The following is a 21090-nucleotide window of genomic DNA, read 5'->3' as shown; positions in this document are numbered from 1 at the left end:
AATGCCGTTCAAACATCTTTTATAACTCTACAGACTGCAAGTCCCTTTGAGTGAGAAAGTTTTAAGACTTTTTTGCTGACATTTTCCCAAGGAAATTCTAACACGTCAGCCACTCTAGCCTTGGAAATAAAGGCCAGATACATGTTCAGCCTCTTGGCTTCAATGACACGTTTCTGTGAACTTCATTTTATGGTTTACAGTTACTGCTAATGGGACTATAAGCAAGTCAAGTAATTCTCTATGACTGATCCTACACATCCGCAAGTGCAATCAAATTCCTTTTTTCAGAAGTTGTTTCAAAAAATTTTAAAAAACTAGAGCTTAGTTCCAATTAACCTTATTCTTTCAGAACTAGAGATGAAATGCTGTATCACCTGGAGTAAACGAAAGAGAGCCTAACTGAACCTACACTGTTTTCCAAGGGGAAAGAGGAATAATGCAAGATATCACAGCCTCCTGAAAATAGATGGAGAAAAGATTATTAGACTCCATGTTTAAGCAATCAGTAATTGTAACTGGGAAGGCTATCGTTAAAAGAGCAAACTAAATTGGAGAGGACATATTTTACATGCCATGAAGTACTGTTTTGTTCTTTGTTATATAGGGCATATTATAAGTAAACTCAAGTTTTCTGTTGGATTGGCTGCCAACACTGTAACATATTCACCAATCACGAAAATATACCTAACCCTGGGAAAAAAACACGTTTCTGTGTTTGTCTTTCATGTTTATACGTGTTTATCTTGTATTCTTCCCTTGTTTATAAAGTCTATAAATACAAGAACTGCCTTCTATGTCCTTAACTCTTCCTTAAAGGCTAGGAAAAAGACATGTACGCACACAAAAATGTTTATTTTTAAAGCTGCTTAAAAATAGCAACTGAACATATACCTTGGATATTTCGGTCCAATACAGTACTCAACAATTATCACGTTAGATCATTTGGGAACCTTCAATGCAATTTCAAAATTACTGTCTGTAACATTATAATATACATACTTAAATCAAGTTATTTGGTTTTTGTTTTTAAAAAGACAACCTTGCCTAGGCCAATGTGGGAAACATTCAGCAATGCCTTACAAGGTTTCAAACACTGGCATCAGAATCACCTAGAGAACTTGCTGAAACACAAACTACTGGGCTCTAACCAAATTCCAAATCAAAGTCCGGGGTGGGCCTGATAATTGCATTTTTAAAAAAGGTACCAAGAGATGGTGATGCTGCTGGTCTGGAGACCAGGCTCTAAGAATCAACCTTGGATTACTGGTTCTGAACCATGACCACACAAGACGGTTACCAGTGTTAGCAGGAGCCATGTTAAAACTCAAACACCTGTTCTTCCCTCTGTCCCTTCACCTCCCACCCTGACAACTAAATCAATCTCAGAGGTAGAGCCTGGGCATACGCATTTTCAAGAAACTCTGCAGGTGACTAACGAAACAGTGGTAAACCAGATTAAGCCCGCAGGCTGCAGTTTGTTGGCCTCGGGTACAGGTGAACAGCTTGAACAAACCAGCAACTGCTTATCGCTAGACTTCTTGTTGTAGCACAAAAACATACCCACGATTAGTAGGGCTTTCTGTTCCTTACTGCCAACAGCATTCCTAACAGATGCCACTATCATCTCAAAAATAAATGTAACTGCAGGTAAAGCAATCAAGGCACTGTCGTATTAGTGAAAGGACAGACACACAGATCAGAGTAACAAAACACTCCAGAAATAGACCCACACATACAAGGCCAACTGGTTTCAACACAGTTGGGAAAGTGATTCAAAGGAGAAAGATAAGAAAATGAATGGTGCTGAAACGATTAACTTGACATCTCTACATATGCAAAACCATGAATTTCAACCAATACTTCGCATAATATACAAAAATTAACACAAAATGGATCACAAATCTAAATGTAAATCCTAAAACTATAAAACTTACGTAAGAAAACAGGAGAAAAATCTTTGTGATCTTGGGACACAAAGGTTTCTCAGGACACAAAAAGTTATGCATAAAAGAAAAAATCTGATAAAATGGACTTTATCAAAACTACAAACTTCTGCTTAAAAGACATTGTTAAGAGAATGAAGACAAGCCAGAGACTTGGAGAGAATATTTGCAAATCATATATCTGATGAAGGATTTATAAACAGAATATATAGAGAACTCTCATAACTCAATAATAAGAAAACAAGCAACCCAATTTTAAAAGGGGGGAGGGGCATTTCACCAAAGAGGTTATGCATATGGCAACTAACTATACGGAACAAACTCAGTTATCATGAGCCAGAGAGAAACTGAAACCACAATAGTATGCCTCTATACATCTATAAGAATGGCTGAAATTAAAAACGAACAACGCTGGTAATACCAAGGGCTGGCAAGGATTGCAGCAACTGAAAAATCATCATATATTGCTAGTGGGAATCAAAATAGTATAGTCACTTGAACAGTTTTTTGTAAGTTTTATGAAGTCAAATATACATTTACCATATGACTCACTCCAAGGTATTTACCCCCCAAAATAAAAACATATGTCTACACAAAGACCTGTTTGCAAATGTTTACAGCAGCATTATTCATAATCACCAAAAACTGAATATAAATATTCATTGACTGGTGAATGAATAAACAAACAGCCATATATTTATTCAATGGAGTACAACTCAGCAATAAAAAGGAATGAATTACTAATACATGCAATAACAAAGATGAATCTCAAAAGCATCATTATAAGGAGCCAGACACGAAAGCCTATTTACTGTATGATTCCATTTATATGGCATTCTGGAAAAGACAGAACTACAGGGGGAGAAATCAGACGATTAGTTGCCAAGGGCTGGGAAGGAGGGAGAAAGGATTGAAAAGGCACAAAGTGATTTTTTGGAGTCATGAAAATACTCTTGATTGTGGTGGTGGTGGTTACATGAGTTTATATTCACTAAAGCTCACAGAACTATACACCTAACAGGGTTACATTTTATTGTGTATAAATTTTACCTCAATAAAACAGACTTAAAATAGAAAGAGTAAATAGTGGAGGAGGCTGTGCATGTGCGGGGCAGGGATTATATAGGAAATCTCTGCACCTACCTCTCAAGCTCGCTGTGAATCTAAAACCGCTCTACAAAGTCTTTTTAAAAATGTGGTTTTTTACAAAAGATGCCATTCAAGAACAAAACTGTTCCTTTTCTCTATCTGCCCCTCAAAAGGTGTTCGTCCAGGATTCTGTTTTTGGCAATAACTTCATTTTACAGACTCTCCTATGCCATCTCACCTACTCTCAATGATAAACAAATAATCACTAATCTGTATCCACAACCCCTTCGTCAACTGTCTTCTGGACACTTTCAGTTAGGTACTGCAAAGTTACTGTGTCAAAACTCACCGATCATCCTCCTGTATCTTTTTTTTAAATCAGTGAATTGTGCTACTAACCCTTCAGTAGCCAAAGGATCATGATTATCCTTGTCATTACAAAACTACTCACAAATCCTACTGATCCTTGTCCAATTGAGTATGTCCTTCTTTTCTCTCTGCATAGCTAAACCATAGGCCAGCCCTTTATTTTACGTAAGTCTTCTGCAAAGCAGTAGTTTCTATGCCTCCTTCCTCTCCACTGTGACCCACCTTTCATACTGCCATTTGAATTATAATTGCAAATTCTAGTTCTGACCAAGCCCTGACTTATTTTTTTAAACCCTTCCATGTTTCCTCAATGCCCATAAGATAAAGCCCAAATTCATATATTCTGTGAGTTTCGCACAGCTCTCCCCCATCTGCCGTGCCATCTCTTATCAGTCACATTGAACTGTTCAATGTGACTTCATACACTTCAAGCCTCTAGCCTCTACAGAGACTCTTGTCTTTCCTGAAAAGCCTTCCTCTTCTTTGTTTGAAGGCCAAGTTTAAATTCTGTTACCTCCGCTAAAAGATTTTAACCCCACTATCCCGGGTGTAATCAATCACTCCCGCCTTAGGGAGTGCTACCATAATATTAGCATACATATCTTATTCTAGCATTGCTACCTGTTTTAGAGAATATTTGTTTAGTGATTCCCTTGAGCCATACTGGGCATTATTAGATAGCAAAGACTATTTCTCAAATTCTTTAAAAAAAAAAAGCTCTGAGTAGTGACTGGTACAGAGTACATCTGAAGTACACATTTACTGAAGTGAAGTTTATAAATGGAAATAGAGGCATTATTTTATCAATTTGGATATTGGATATCTACAGATTTTCGGTTAGTTATAGAAAATAAAATCTGAACAATTTATTTTAGCTTTGTTAACTGCTTAAAAAAACAAAAACGAATATCATCACTTCCTATTATTCTGAGAGTATCACTAAGGTTTAACATTTAAAATAAAAAATACAGGACGCCAAATAGCATGCTGCAGTCCGTAAACAATAAACTTTATTTTGAAGTCCAACAAAGACATTTAACTTAATTTTGCACAAATATAAAAATTAAAAAAGAAAGCAAATATGAATGAATAACACATATAGGGGTCATATTTAGATTTCTGTTCATCTTCATGTAATCTATATATTAAGAAGAAGGGAGAGTTCTTTAGGAAACAGTCCTGAGTTAAGGCAAAAAACAAGTACAAAGTAGCCAACTGAGCAGCTTCTGTAAGCAGACATAAATGTTTACAAGGACAGAGACTGCATGGTGAATGAGGTATCCATAGTTCTCTTACAAAGCAGGGTGATGGTAAAAAAAAAAAAATTGGGGACAAGCAGTAGCTTTGGCACAACTCCAGGGGGCACCATTACATCATGGCCTATGTGAACGGCACCCTCCTGAGGTTGTACAAACTGTAGCCTATGCAAGTGTCCTTAGTAGCCTTACTCAGGCCCTACAGTAAGACAGACCTGAGTTTGGGGCTTGACTCTGACATTAAATCTTGGTTGTAGAGAAATTAACCTCTGGGAGGTCCAACTATCTCATCGCTAAAATGAGGATGTTCACATCTAGCTCACAGGACTGCCATGAGGGTTCAATGATACCACAATATGCTTACTAGGCACTTATTATTTATATTTCAGACACTGTTATTTTTACAGGGATTATTCTCATTTCTTATATCACAGTATCTGCCAATAAGTAAGCATATCGTAAGCATCCAATTAATATCTTCCTACCCGTTTCAGCTTTCTTATTTATCTGCAAATTAACTCTGATCTATCTCCTGGAATTGAGGTTCAAAAAAGCAAGTAACTTTTTTAAAAAGTAGTTTTTCTACTTTCCATAGTCCAGAAAAAAACTACTACTACTCATGTAAAAAGAAGCATTACTGGAAAAACATCTGTCCTTTCTAAATACATCAAATAAAGGTAATAACTTTTACAGTAGAATTGGCTACAAGTCCGTTTCCTTGAAAGCAAAACTGGCTGCATTTATGGAACCAAAGGACAAAATGTTCCAAAGGCAACATCCAGAGTCATTTCCTGGTTTAATTTTCTGCTTCTAACTTTATAGCCCATTTCCCTTCATGGCAACGATACCAACTAGGCCCCCGCTTGATCTGCCAGTTATACACTAGGCAGTACGAGACCCTTTTCCAGTGGAGGTTTTATGTCTTCAAGAAAGGAAATGGCAGTGTGTGCTTGAGAAGTCCATAGGTGATTAAAAATTTAAAGACAAATTGCTGATGATCTACACTTCCCACTACTTGTATCATGTTGCAGATAAAATATAAATGAAGATGATTCAAATTGAGTAATGTTGCTCAGTTTCGGTGTTAAAGCAGAGCTATTTTGAAACAAGTAGATAAACCTCAGTTTTATCAAAAGCGAGGCACAAAAGAATGAGAAGTCCAGTTTGGATAATGGAAGGTATAGTTACCAATCTCAAAGCCACTCACACGTTCCTTACTCCTTCTGGGATCTTTAATAAATTCTCAAATTTCTTTGTGCCTCATTTACAAACTGCAGCTGTTCTGATTATCCACCTCTTTTGATCTTACTGTATGCAGGACCAGAGAAAACACCTAAAATTACCATTAAGAATTCTTAACATTAATTTAAAGTAAAAAAGGGAGTAACAGAACCTTGGGAAGTTATACTAAAAAGTCAACTAAAGAAAAGACCCAAAATATTTACGATTGTTTCACTACATAAAGGAATTAAGACTGGGTTTTACTTATTTTTCTAAATTGTCTGAATTTTCTATATTAAGCACACATTCTTTTAGGCTATTTACATCTTGAGAGAAAAAGAAAAAGAGGCACGTGCAGGTCTGCTGCATGCAGTGGTCCTGACTCCAGGCCCTTTCGAGCCCCTGGATCTTTCCACATGTCACAAACTAACTCCTTTGGGAAATTATTAGTCATTCTTTAAGGATTTGCTGAATTGCTACCTATTCTGTGAAACCTTTCTCTTCTTCTTTAAGGAAGCAATTATGTTATCCTGTAATTCTTAGATCTATATTCCAGAACTTGATGAATTTTGTCATGATGACATACTTATGTGTCTCCCCTGCCGCCACCCTGATCCACTTAATCTATGTGTTTACGGTTCAGGAACTCAGCTTGCTGAATAAAAGAGCTGCATTATAGAAGACAAGATCATTCAGTTGCAAAACAAATAATAACCAGAAACGGAGGCGAGATTAGTTTAGGCAATACTAAGTAAGATGGAGTGACTTCTGTATCTGCTATTTTAATAAAACGTGGCAACTTTTTTCCAACTAAAATAATGTCAGATGGATTTTTCAAGAAGAAAACAATGAAGATTAAAAAGTTTAAAAAATTCTCTAACTGAACTTTCCGCCTAAGAAGTATCACCTCATAAAGCACCCCGACCAACATTTGTAGAGTGTCTCTGGCTAACAGATAAAGGTGCAAGATTCCTGTCCCAGAGGAGTCGAGTAGTGAAAACACATGTTCTGAATTCACTGTTCCCCCATCACGAGGCAGTCTATCTCCCTACATGAATGATTCTGGGCTAGCCTGCTCTGACCAAAGAAGGTGGCAGAAGTGACACCATGTAATTTTTAAGCCTTGGCCTTAAAAAACAAACAAACAAAAAAAACTTTACAGCTTCCACATCTGCCCAAAGACCACCATGCCGTGAAGAAGCCTAAGACCAAAGACCACACGAAGAGCGAGCGAGCCATCCACGTCGTGCCCAGTCCCAGCCAACGTTATCAGTTGAATGAGGCTATATGAGCTTAAGCAAGAGCAGCAAAACTCCCCAATCCACGAAATCGTGAGATATAATAAATTGTTGTTTTTAAACCATTGAGTTCTGAGGTAGCTTGTTACACAGACTAGGAGAAACAACTATAACAAGATTTTTAACAACTGTCATTTACCCTAAGCTATAAGCATCATGAGAACAGGAACCACGTCTAATTCATCTCTATTCTCCTCTAGTCTAAGAACTTCCTGGTGGCAACATTGTGCAGTTTCACTGTCATGCTGCTTGGGACTCACTGTTTTTTAAAGATGAGGATTTATGTCTTTTATCACTTCTGGAAAATATTCAGCTACTGTCTCAAGTATTTCCTTCTCTCCCGTTCTATTCTTAAGGAATACTTAGGTATATGTTGGTCCTTCTCAGCCAAATTTCCATGTCTCTTAACTGCTTTCATATTTTATCATTTTCAATGCTGTCTTCTGGATAATGTCCTAAGATTCATTTTGCAGGAATTTGATTCTCTCTTTAACCATGTCTATTCTTCTATTTAACACCTCTACTGCACCTTTAATTTCACTGGCTCTAGTTTTCACTTGTAGAAGTTCTACTTTTAGTTTGTATCATCTTTTACTCTATTTGCCATTTAGAAAAAAAAGTGCAGCTCGCTGCCTGCATTAATTTAACATCACGTGTAGGAATGCTATGTCTTCTAGGATTTGACATTTTCAGCGATCAAGAATTACTGTATTTTGTAAATGGAAATATCACTACTAAAAACAGAATACTATATATAGAATGTCATTTCTTTCCAAAGACTATCGCTATATTAGAGCAATGCGAAAAAAGTGAGATATTTTGTGGCAAACTTTGGGGGTTAGAACTATAATCCACTAGTTATCTTGGGGTGAACACTGCAGCCGCAAGCGCTGCCAGCAAACAGGAAGTGGTTAAATTTTTAGATAGTTTTGTTCTTTTCTAATGTTTGTAAATTTTTTTCTTTAAATCTTTAAGCATTTTAATCACATCTATCTTAAGGTTACCATTAATCATCCAAATGCCTAAATTTTGGTGAGAATTGATCCTGCTGGAGTTTGCTGATTCTGCTCACAATGAACTGTCCTTTGCATATGTTTGTAAACTTTGGATTGTGTGCTATTCTTTATCAGGGTTATCTGTGAGAGTACCAAGCAGCCTGGGTGGCAAGTACGTCCCACCAAAGGAGTTCTGCAACTGATTCTATCAGGCACCCCCAGGAGTACTACCAACCCTGGAACTTGCAAGAAGTACAAATTCAAACCCCAAATATACAGGAAGGCAAAGCCCAAATATATGGGTACAAATTCTCACTGATTCTCTCCTCCAAACCAGTGTTCAAGCTAAGGTTAAGCTTCCTTATTCTCTTCCTGTGACTGTCCATCCTTTCAAGTCCATCATTTCAGTTAGGATGTAGCTAGCCCGAAAGCACTTTATGAGGAAATCTCAGTTCCAACAAGTCTCTCTGTAAAATCCAAGTCCACTGGTTATAAAGAACAGCAAATTCCACCACTGAGGCCCCAATGTCAGCTCATAACGTGTTGTTCTGGCTTTGCTTCCTCTTTGCTTGTTTCTTAGGGAGTTTCTTTACTTTTTTATGAATATGACTGGGCAATTAAAAGGTTGTTTGTTACATTTCACCCAACTTTCCTAAGTATTTTGTACTGGGACATTTTTAGGTTTTTTAGGTCCTCATATTTCCCAAAATGGGAGTTCTTATCCTCAGTGCCTAAAACAGCACTTGGTAGGTTACTAGCTGTCAAATGAATATTCAACAACTCAATCAGGACTTTTTGGGTGGAAAAGTGACATACCTTCTAAATGTTTTCTAAATCCAGTGCAATTTTAAAATCTACTAGTGGCTGAGAAAACAGTGTTTCAAAAAGAATGAGCATAAGTGAGCAACAAATTTGCAGTAATCCTATTATGCTTTCCTCTGATGACAGCATAGATTTAACAATAATTTGATCACTACTTCACTTACCAGTTCTTCACACACTAAACCGATATACTGTATAGATATACTAATATTATATGGAAATACGTAGAGGAAACATTTTAAATTTAGAGAACATGTTGCTCAATTTCCCAGTCTACAAAACCATCTCTGATAAATAAGATGGATGACAGAGCAAGAAAAAAGTTCTCTGGAGGAGTCCTGAGGGTCCTTCTCAGTTACCATAAATGGTTTATCGGGAAGAATAAACCAAACACTACTTTAGAAATTAACATAATGCTCTCATCTCTCTCTTTAAAAAAAAAGTCTTAATCACCAAGGCTTTTTTCTATCTTATCATTCTTCCATCACTATCTAAAGCAACCTCTCAGTAGAACACATCTGGTTACTCCAGCTTTCCTGAAACGTTTTCTTCATTTCTCTTCTAAGGAATTCCAGCGTCTTAGTTTTCCTTGTATCTCACTAAGCTATTTCTTCTTAGTCTTCTCTGCTGGTCTTTCTTCCTCTCAATCTCTAAATATTGAAGTATCCCTAAAATCAACTCTTATTCATCTCTTCAGTATCTACGCTCACTCTATGGTGATCTCATCTAATCCCATTGCTTTGAATACCGACTATGTACTGTTAATGCCAGTCACAATCGAAGCATCAATCTCATACATCCAACTACATGACATCTAGAAATGGAAATCTAATAGTCATCTCAAATTTAACAAGTCCTAAATTGATTACCTGTCCCCTGCCCCAATCCTTTCGATCTCTTTCCCATCTCAGTAAATGGCACCACCATAAACCTAACATCTCAGAGCCAAATCTAGGAATCACTGTTTACTTCTCTCTGCCTCAAATCCCACATCTAGTTTTGCCTATACTAACAACCAATCAGCTCTACCTTGAAAATATATCCTGAATCAGAGTACATTCATCCCCTGGTCCAGGCCACCATTATCTCTCCCTTTCATGACTAAAACAGCCCCCTATCTTTTCTTCTTGCTACCAGTCCTGCCCCTGACTGCCAATTCTCCACAGAGCTCCTAGATATAATTTGTATAGAAATCACTTATTTAAAGCATACATTCTATGGTTTTGAGTACATTCATAGACATATACAACCATCTCCAAAGAGAATTTTAAAATATTTTCTTCACCTCAAAACAAAACAAAAAACACCCATACAACCTTGGGTATTAACTCCCTAGTCCCCCAATATTTACAGCCCTGAACAACCACTAATCTATCTTCTGCTTCTAAAGATTTGACTATTCTAGATACTTCACATTAATAGAGCCACATACAGTTGACCCTTGAATGCAGGGGCTAAGGTCACCAAACAACCCCCTGTGCAGTTGGAAATCCACATATAACTTTGGACTTCCCCAAAACTTAACTATAGTCATCCCTCAGTATCTGCAGGGGGTTGGTTCCAGGATACCCTCACAGAGAGCAAAATCCATGGATGCTCAAGACCCTTATATAAAATGGTGCAGAACAATGCATATAGTCAGCTCTCTCATCTGTGGATTCCCAACCATGGATCAAAAATAATGTTTGAACTATGGCTGGTTGACTCTGCAGATGGGAAATGAGGGGCCAATTATGTTATTTATTTTTTAAAGTCCACGTAGAAGTGCACCCACATAGCCGATATCCATGTTGTTCAAGGGTCAACTGTAATTTGTGATTTTTTGTGACCTGCCTGCCACTTAATATAATTCTTCAAGTTTCATCTATGTTGCAGCATGCATCAGTACTTCGTTCCTTTTTATGACCAAATAATATTCCATGTATACATTTTATTTACCCATTTAGCTGCTGATAAAACTTTTATGTTGTTTAGCTCTATATATATCCCTATACGATTACTTTATGATTTGCAAATATTTCCTCATTCTGTGGATTATCTTTTCACTTTCTTGATAGTAACCTTTGAGGCAGAAAAAATTTTAATGTTGATGCAGTCTAATTTTATCTATTTTTCCTTTATTCCTTGAAATTTTGATGTTGAAAAAAAATCATTCCCAATTAAATGGTTTTAGTATCCTTGTCTAAATCAGGTGACCACAGAAACAAACTTCTACTTGTTAACTCGCAAGTGTATTCCAGTGATCAACTATGTCAGTGTCTACAGGAGATATAATTAGTACATACTAAAGTATGACTGTAATTAGTATCCTTTCATTTCAAGGTTAAGAACTTTCAGCATTTCCTGTAAGGTCTAATGGTGACCTGACTACCTCATCTTTGACTTCTGAATGTCTTTCTCCCTCCTTCATTTCTGAAGGCTAACTTTGCCAAAATAGAAGTATTCTTGGCTGTTATTTTTTCTTTCAGAACTTTGAATATATCATCTCACTTTCTTCTGGCCTGGAAGGTTTCTGCTGAGAAATCTACTGAAAGCCGTATGGGGGTTCCCTTGTAATGCGATTTTTTTCTTCTCTTGCTGCTTTAAAAAAAAATTTGTCTTTGATTTCGGACAGTTTTATTATAATGTGTCCTGGAGAGGATCGTTTTAGGTTCAAATTTGGGGGGAACCTATAAACTTCATCAACTCAGATAGCCAAATCTCTCCCCAAATTTGTGAAGTTCTTAATAATTACATCTCTAAATGAGCTTTCTGCTCCTTTCTTCTCTTCTCATTCTGGGATTCAAATAATGTAAAGTCCTCATTTTAATGGTATGCCATAGTTCACATAGGCTTTCTTCATTGTTTTTAAATGTTTTTCTGTGTTCTCAGACTAATTTCAAATAATGTCTTGTACTTCACAGTAATTTCTTCTGCTTGATCCAGTCTGTTATTGATGCTCTCAATTGCATTTGCTTTACCTAAGGTGGTGATGAATGCTCAAGAGTGTGGTTTCTCTCAATCCCAGAATCAGATTGACTTCCTGGGTGTGCTCACTAGCCATCTAAGAAGGCTCACACCATTCTTGACCTGAAGGACATGCGCAGGGAGGCAGTCATAGAGTGGGGGTGTGTCTGGGTGAGGTGCATGGAACTCAGAGGTACCCATGGCCAGCTGGGAGAGAGTTGGTTAAAGGCGGCATCCCCAGTGGCTTGTGGGTGAGCTCCCTGACAGAGTCCCAAAGCAGTTAGTAGGACCTGTGTCCCTTTGATACATTCCATTCCCAGCCCTGGCTGCTAGCCTCTCAGCCAGACTATCTGCCCCCAAGTCATGCATTTCACGACTCAGTATTCCAGACGGGATGAGAAAGAAATGGGCCTTTCAGCGAGTGTCTCACACAGCTGAGGAAGCCAGATGCTCAATCACACACACTCAGAAATCACCAGCTGAGTCTCTCTTGGCACTGAGCTGTGCCTCCTTGGGGGAGGAGTGACACAGGTAAAGTGAACCTATTAACGTTTTCAAAGGGTCGAATCTTGGATGTCTTGGGGGAGGAGTGACACAGGTAAAGTGAACCTATTAACGTTTTCAAAGGGTCGAATCTTGGATGTTATTTGCTACAACGGTACGTTAGAACTTCTATGCTGGACTCCCCAGACTTCCACAAAAGTATTCTCATCTGCGAATGATTATCTAAATCAATGTTCTCTGAAAGAATGGTAGAAAATGCCTGTTACCACCATTTTGATGACATTACCTCCCATTAACTTTTTGCCAGTTGAAATTTACTGTTGATCCTCTCTAGTGAATTGTTCATTTAAGTTGTGCTTTTCCACCTCAGAATTTCCACTTGTTTTTTTTTGTTTTGTTTTGTTTTTGGTAACTGCTATCTCCTTAATGATATTCTCTATTTAACTTGATACCATTATCATACTTTAAGCATGATTTTAGCTCACTGAACATAGTAATAATGGCTACTTTGAAGAATGTGCGTATTAAAACCAACGTGTCACTCTCACAAGCAGCAGTCTGTCCTTATTTTAATAATATATGGGTTATATTTTGTTTCTTTGCATGTTTCAAACTTATTTGTTGCAAACTAGATATTTTAGATGATATATTGTATCAATTCTTGGTATTGATCTCTCCACTCTTAAACTTGGTATTTTTTATGCTTCCTCATTTGTTCGGTGACTGGATGGCTTATTTTAGTAAATTCTATTCCCCTGACTCCCATAGTGTTGAGCCTCTGACATTGCTCCTCTGGGGGCTCAGATTTGGATTTGCCCGCAGTCGTCCTGGGATGAGAGAAGTTTTTACAGGGCACTCTGTCTCTTTCTCTGACCACACCTAGATGTTAAACTCCAGTAATAGTGGCTGATTGCTCTACAGTTTTCAACCATGCACTCAGATGTAAACTGTTCCACAGACTATACCAAACAGACTGAGGTTACTTTGAAGGGAAAGTTCCAGATGTCGATGTTTGAGTTTTGTTCTGATCCTAGGCAGTCTCCTCCCAGCAATCCTACGGTGAAACCTGGATGTCCAATCGACCTACCGATCTCCTCTAAATTACCTTTCACCACAATCTCCACTGTTTTTGAGAGTACCCTTTGCAGTCTTAGCAAATAAAGTTAGTTTCTTTGGGAAGAGATTAGGAACTGTTTTCATGGCCTACTTCTCACTACAGGCAAATTCTGAGCCTTGGCTATGAGATTGGAAGGACAGACAATGGCATGCTTCTCTCTGACACCCCATCTTCCGAAGCTAAGCATGTGGTGGGTATGGGAGATGGTACAGTAGTCTCAGGTCTTCCTGGTTTTCCTCCACTGGTACAAAACCACTGTCACACCAGAGAAAAGGGAAAAGCAGTCAGGATCCCGGGATGCTCAGCGGCACTTGCCTAAAGTAGAGCCTCTACCCTGTAAGGGCTGAGAGGAAAAAGAAGGCCCTTCATGCTTGGCCTGCAAAGGGCACCTGGAGGCAGCGTAAGAAATGTTGTTGTCCTGCTGTTCCTTGGAAGGCAGCCCTCTGACTTGGAGCTGGGAGGGCAGGAACCCTGTCTTCTGCCACTCAATCTGGAATGGAGCTACCATCTTGCTCAGCTGAGATAAGGGAGGGAAAAAAAAAACGGGTCTTGGTTCAAATACCACAGATCCTTTACCAAATTTTAGTAATTTCCTTGAATAAATGTTTCTTCATTTGCTGTAATTCCCTTAGAGATTTTAAATTATTGTTTTTTAAATAAAAATGTCCCCCCAGTTTTGCTGGGGAGCAGGCCCACAGAGCTCCTCGCATGTCATCTCTCTCAGCCAGTGGGCTTTTTCAAATGTACACTAGATCATGCCCCCATTCGAAACGCTCCAAAAATCCCCTCCACATTTATAACGAAGGCCACATTCCTACGAAGCTCTACGAGTTCTACATAATCCAGCCCCTACCTACCATTAAATCTCATCCTTTAGCAATTTTTATTTACTTTATTCCCTGTGTTCTAATCTCTGTCCTAACAAGGGTGAGCCTCCTTGGGGTCTGTGTTATTTTCTGTTCCCTGTGTAAAGCTCTTTTCTCAGGTTTCTCCATGGCCTTCTTCCTCATGCCATTCAGGTCTCTGCTCACATGTCATTTCAAGATAGTACCTCTTTATCCACATATCTCCCTTCAATTTTCTTTATAGCACCTAAATTTCCTTATATCCATTTTTTTTTATTTGCTTAGAGTCCATTTCCCCCATTAAAATAAAAACTGTGGGAGCATGAAGTACAAATTAGTAGTTACAAAGCAGTTGTGAGGATTTAGAGCATAGGATAGGGTATGCAGTCAACATTATTGTAACATTTGTATGAAGTGCCAGACAGGTGCTACAGTAATCAGAGAGATCACTCCATGACTGTATAATTCTCTTTTCTAAATTAAAGAAAATTAAAAGCTGCAGGAGGCAGGGGGCTTTGCCTGTCTTATTCACCACTGTTTCCTCAGTATTTAGAACAGTACTTGGCACACAGCTGATACTCAATAAACACTTGCTGAATGAAAAGATGTAAACAGAAATCAAAATACTTTTAGAGCTACTTATTTTAAATGATGTAACAAGATAAACTGTTTTTATTTATATCCATAAAGACAAGAACAATAACAGAGTATAGGAAAAGAAGTAATAGTTGTCTGTTTGCTGAGAAAATATATATAAACAAACAGAAGTGGCCAAAAGGCAGTAATTTAAAGTTCCGTTTCAATCATCCTAAAACTCATTTTTATAAACAGCACTGCTGCCACTGCCCTTATATTACATACACCAAAAACAAACAAACAAACGAAAAAGCAGTCACTTCTCATTCAATGGGAAAGTGAAAACAATGCTAAAATGAAAAATGTTTATACTATGGCCACGAGTTTTGACGGTTAGGGGTATTAGAAGGTTAGAAGCAATCAAATTGAAAACTTAACCAAATATAAATTTGTCACTAATTGTAAATAAAACTCTTGAGCATTAAAAAAAAAGAAAGGATATTATTTTCATGTTCTCACTCGCACTCCATACATCTTCCAATTAAGGCCGAGTTTTGCAGCAGGCTTAGCAAGCCTAATAAACAAAAGAAACTTTGGTTATGGAGTTTTACCTTGAGTCCTGTTTTCTCATCGTCACTTCCATTATTTGTAGACGGTGTCTCATCTCCTTGCCTGGAAACCAAGACAAAATCTTCACTATTAAGAGTGGATACCGAGTCTGAGGAGACACTGATTTTTCCAACAGAAGCCTTGTCATCCATGACTCAAGAATGAAACTCAACTCATGAATGATTAAATATTTTTAAAATGCCTGAAAAACAAAAACCAAAAGATACTCATATAGAAAGTCTGCCAGATATTCAATTATGCTCCAATTTTTACAAAATACATATAAAAACATTTTTAAAACACTTCCAAAATATTTTCCCAAGACTTTCAACATTTACACTCTAGGTTTTTTATTCCAGAAAGTAAGAGAATTTAGTGCTAGTCAGGGCTGAGATATTTCAGATTTCAAAGAAATACATAAAACATACTCTCTCGAGAACTGCTTACCTACAGAAACTTATTTGGCATATGTTGCAATTTTATTTTAGGCCTTTAAAAATTATAAAGTACTCAACTTCTGTTTTCTATTTTTTAATTTGTAAAACTGTATACATAAATGAAACTGAAAGCACTTAGGACAATAACTAAGGTTCTCCTGACATTATGGATAAATACTAACGTGCGTTTTTAAGAAACAAAATTTCACATTAACACCCAAAAGAAATAAATTCAAGGCAGGGCAGTCATAAATTCTAGAGCTGGGAAATACTTTACATAGCAAGATATCCGAAGTTCATTAAAAACTCAATCTTCCCATCTCACAGTATCTTATTCAATATGAATATTACCAATAAGAGAGTTTCAAGCCAAAAATTCCCAGCAAGAAGTATAACAATACGTCACTTATGAAGAGCCATTCAATTATTTATTGACTCTTGGAATAAAACTCAAACTCACTTACCATTTAAAAATCTGGTTCTGCATACTTTTGGCAATGTTCTCATCTGGTTGCCAAAACAGCAACAGAACAAACAATACAATGTCATACCCAGAGAGCTTAAATCAATTAACAAAGCAGCGCTAGCTCTGTGCTCATCTTGTACCTTCAAAGAAGTAAAAGTTCTGAGTCAGTTTAGTCTCTCCAATTAAGTATCCTGATTTATGCTTCGGATTTTTAACTGGACATATATTTATTGAGCATACACCATATGCCAAGCACTATTTCCCCTCAAAAGGCTCCCATCTAGATATCCACCTGGCAACAGGAATCACAGAATCCCTAAATATTATAGTTGGATGCAAACTTTAAATCATCAATAATGTTAAACAAATAAGGAAATGGCAACCCCAAGAGGTCGTCATTTAACTTGGTATAACTACAGCTCTAATCCTGAACGCTTCGCTACTTTCTATTTAAATGAATTCCCTTGTTTAATGGCTATCAACTCTACAAGTCTACATTTCATAGGGCTAAATCAAAATGCATGGCCTGGCATTCAGGAAACTTCTAAAAACTTTTTTTCATGTAGTTTTACTTCATCCATTCAATGAATACTTACGGTGTCCAGTGTGTAAAGAATAGCATATGGTAAATGTGAGAAATTAGATTCTTGCCCGAAAGGAGTGTACTGTTAGTTGAGAAATCTCGGAGGCAGAGAAAACTACAGGAACAGGTTGGGAGAGGGGCTTAAAAATGGAGTTAAGAAATGTATTAGAGGTGATGATGTCTTTGCTAAGGGTGAATATAGTCGGTCCCTGAGTTATGATGGTTCAACTTACAATGTTTCAACTTTATGATGGTGCAAGTGATACATAAATTACATGAGGTACTCAACACTTTATTATAAAACAGACTCTCAGATGACTTTGCCCAACTGCAGACTAATGTGTTTTGAGCACATTTAAAGTAGGCTGGGCTAAGCTATGATGTGAAGTAGGTCTGGTGGATTAAATGCACTTTCGACTTATATTTTAACTTATGATGGGTTTATCAGGACATAAGCCCATCGTAGGCCGACGAGCATCTGTACTTTAATACCTCCAGATATCTGCACTCGCAGTATCCTCTTCCTAAAATGTTTCCTTGCTTCTGCAGTCCATCAACTCCAACTCTTCATTCATGACCTAACCCTCCCTTTTCTAGCGGCCTGCCCATTTTTACCCCAGAGCATAATCAATTACTTGCCTTACTTCTGTTCCCATGGCATTTTACAACTTTTATAGTACCTATTATGCTGTATTACAATTTGCTGGTGGTGTCTCTTAATTTAATCATCACATTTCTGTTTCACAAAGGAGGAAGTTGAGAGAGATGGTATAAGCAATGGTCGTCATGTAACCAGTTAGAGGCAAAGCCAAAACTGAACCCAGTTATCTATGATTCCACAGGCTACACTCTTTTCATTCAATAATGATGACTTTCCAATGCCACAAATTGGGGCTCTTTTCCAAAACATGCAGTATTGGATAAAGGAATGTTTATCTTTTTTAGAATTTGTATTTCAGGTAAGGTTTTCATGCTTAATCAGTCTTTTTGCCATTTTTTAAAATGTGACTTAATAGTATTATAGCAGAGAGCCTGAGAAAAATCCTCTAAAGCTATAATCTCAGAGACACTGAGAACTTTCTATAACACTCTAGACTCAAAAATAATATACTTTTGTATTTACACTATGGAACTGAGAAGATCTGGCAGGCTCAAAGTTCAACCTATTTTCTTTGAGGAGGTGATAGGAAAATATACTTTATAAAATACTTTACTGTTTGTTTTGGCACCTGAAAGTAACTGAATCACTCAGTAGGAATGAGGTTTATCAAAACACTAAGTAGTACAGGCTGTTATACAATGAGACTCCCTTTCTCTAGCTTCCGAGCAGAAGTGAAGTGGGAGTCCAGGAGCCGCAGGGACTCTAGATAAGACCACCTCTTCCCTGGCCTCCACAATAAAGAGGCGCCCCAGAACTTGGTATACAAAATTCTAGAGTATTCACCACCCCTGTCCTGAGACCGTAAGGTCTAATTTTGTTGTTTTTAACCCCTACTTACATCAGTTACCACAAGACACCCCCTACGCTAAATCTTCAACCTTCAGACTGTAACTTTAATTTCTCAGGAACAATAAAGTATGAACTTCTTCCCCAAACATTCTGAACTACCATTCCTCTTCCTTTCTCCATACATACCGCCTACCACCTTTCGACACACTTACCTTTTAATCATTTGTTTTTAAGTATCATGTAAGCTAGAACCTAAGATCCACGAGGGCAGGGATTTTGTCTTTCATTAACTGCTGCATCCTTACCACCCAGAACAATGCCCAGTACATAGCGGGTGCTCATATATTTGAAAATATAGGATAAAATGGCAAATAAAGAGGAAAAGAGCAAGAGCCACCCAATAAAAAGGTAAGACTATCTTTTAGAGACTAACAAGAGAAGTCATATTTATGATGGTAAAACACACAAGTTAGAAAAAAACCCAAGTGAAAATACTGGTTCTACTACTTACTAATACTGTGAGCTTGGTCAGTCACACTGTGCCTGTTTCCATAAGTGAAACTGGTGTACTATCTACCTCATAGAACTATTATAAAAATTACAATGGAATATACATACATATGTAAACATATATCTCATTTACCAATACACAGAACATTATAAGCACAAGTACTTAAAGCTTGTGCAAAAACTAACTTCCAATTTTAAAAGAATTAACAAGTATCAACTGATTTAGGTAATTCAATTTAGAAAACACAATTTTAGGGCAAAAATATACAGCTTTTCTAATTTGGCATTCTAATTGTTTATATCTAAATAAATGCAAAGGAATATTTTGAAGGAATAATACTTTGTATAATAGTTCACAGATAACTGAAACATACACGTTCTTTACCTCATTTTATTATCCTAACAATTCTGTAAAGTAGACAGAGTAAGGACTTCTATTCCATTTTGAATGAGATTAACACACACAGGAACACCCTGGTATTTGGTCAGCACTGTTTCCTTCTTTTACACAAGTGATGAACCTAGACCCTTATAACATGTCCAGTTACCAACAGGGCCAGACTGGCAAGCTGAGTTCAGGGATGTTTCCTTCTATCTCCTTTAGTAAGTCACTTAAAATGCCAGGTAATAGTGTTTAATTATGCAGCCTCCTGCATCAAACCCGAAAATTCAATTTTATTTTTCTTCTATCTTTTCATTACTTTCATCTTTATTGACACACAAAAGATCACTAGAAGGATTTTCCGATTGAAAATCAGTCTCATAATATCAACTCTTCATACACTTTTGCCCAAATTCACTGCTCTATGCCATAAGTGACAATTTCATGCTCAACTATGCACTTCTACGAAGACCACAGCAAATAGTGCACCTCGATCTTGCCTAATAAAGATTCATTTTCACTCTCAATCTCCCCTAAAACACTACAGACCCAGATAATTCACAGTGAAATGGAAAAGAACCGTCTATGCCAAAGGCTCTTCTTACAGTCCTTTGAAAGCAGCTGATTCCTGGATAATGCATTTACTTTTTAAAAACTTGAACTTTATTTTTTTGGAAAGAGTTCTATTGGATATTTGTATTGTGTCTAGTTACTAACATCTTTCAGAGCAGTAACAGTGAACTTGCAGTGGTATGGATTTGCTAATGTGCAATTAGAGGCAAAAATCATCTCCCAATAAGTCACTTTCCTAACTTGATGAAAGAGGTGTGAGTGATACTTGTAACTGAACTTGACATGCTTGAGACAAATAAAATGTGCTGGTCCAGCCACTAGTCCAGGGCTCTGATTCATGTTTCCTTGGTTTTCTTGAAACACTTTCTTCCTGAAGTAGTCTTAAGTACCTCTAGCACTTCAATGGGATTTCCCACTCTCACTGAGCAGCTCCCCTACCTCTCACCAACCCCCTCTGAACCTTTCCTTCTAAAAATCAACATCACAATTTCAATACTCAAAGAATTTTTTTCAGCTCTCATATTACTACTACCAGCTGAAATAAAAATGCTCATTCTGAAACTCTTATCCTTTGCTTCCATTTTCTTCTACCTTCTCTCAACTGTCATTTAGATCACTTTTCTTCTGCCCATTCTTTAAATTCCTCCTTGTCTCCTTTTTCCATTTTCCCCTAGCTATCTCATCAGCTCTTGTGTTTATTACTTCCATTTACCTTTGACAGGCTTACAGTGGTAGAGAAAAAAGTAAACAAGTAATTACAATACAGTATAGTGCTTGGTATAACTCAGGTATGCAACGGGTGTGATGAAAATGCACAGGAGGGCTCTGCTACAGGTGTCCCATGGCCATCTCAGAATCGATTCCGTGTGTCCAAAGTGGACAAGCATATTGTTCCTCAAAGGTTTCCTTCCCTGGTTAACAACTACTGATCCAAGACAGGTCAAAAAGTCCTGGACTCCTTTTCTCATTCTCCCTTGAAATTCTAATGCATTTTAGTTTCAAAACATGTACCCCAAAACTCTTCCTTCTTCACTATTATTCATGTCACTGACTTGTGAGTACCTACTTCTTTCAATTTAGCTACAACATAAGTCTAGAT

General features: G+C 37.4%; 1 protein-coding gene across 7 annotated transcripts in view; it reads right to left on the bottom strand.

Annotated features, from left to right (window-relative positions):
- The window catches only part of RABGAP1 (RAB GTPase activating protein 1), a 134514-nt gene that overhangs the window by 98034 nt on the left and 15390 nt on the right, over positions 1-21090 (bottom strand). For 5 of the 7 annotated variants that reach the window (XM_015594182.2, XM_015594181.2, XM_025051148.1 and 2 more), the window contains one exon: positions 15593-15792. In XM_015594182.2, the coding sequence (XP_015449668.1) occupies positions 15593-15742 (150 nt within the window). In that variant the 5' untranslated portion in view covers positions 15743-15792. Of the gene's footprint in view, positions 1-15592; positions 15793-16491; positions 16634-21090 lie in introns of those variants that run through there. The other 2 variants (XM_015594180.2, XM_015594183.2) reach the window with 1 other exon arrangement.

This window comes from Pteropus alecto, unplaced genomic scaffold (genome assembly GCF_000325575.1).
Source record: "Pteropus alecto unplaced genomic scaffold, ASM32557v1 scaffold67, whole genome shotgun sequence".
NCBI lineage: Eukaryota > Metazoa > Chordata > Mammalia > Chiroptera > Pteropodidae > Pteropus > Pteropus alecto.
This window is presented reverse-complemented; position numbering and strand designations above follow the sequence as displayed.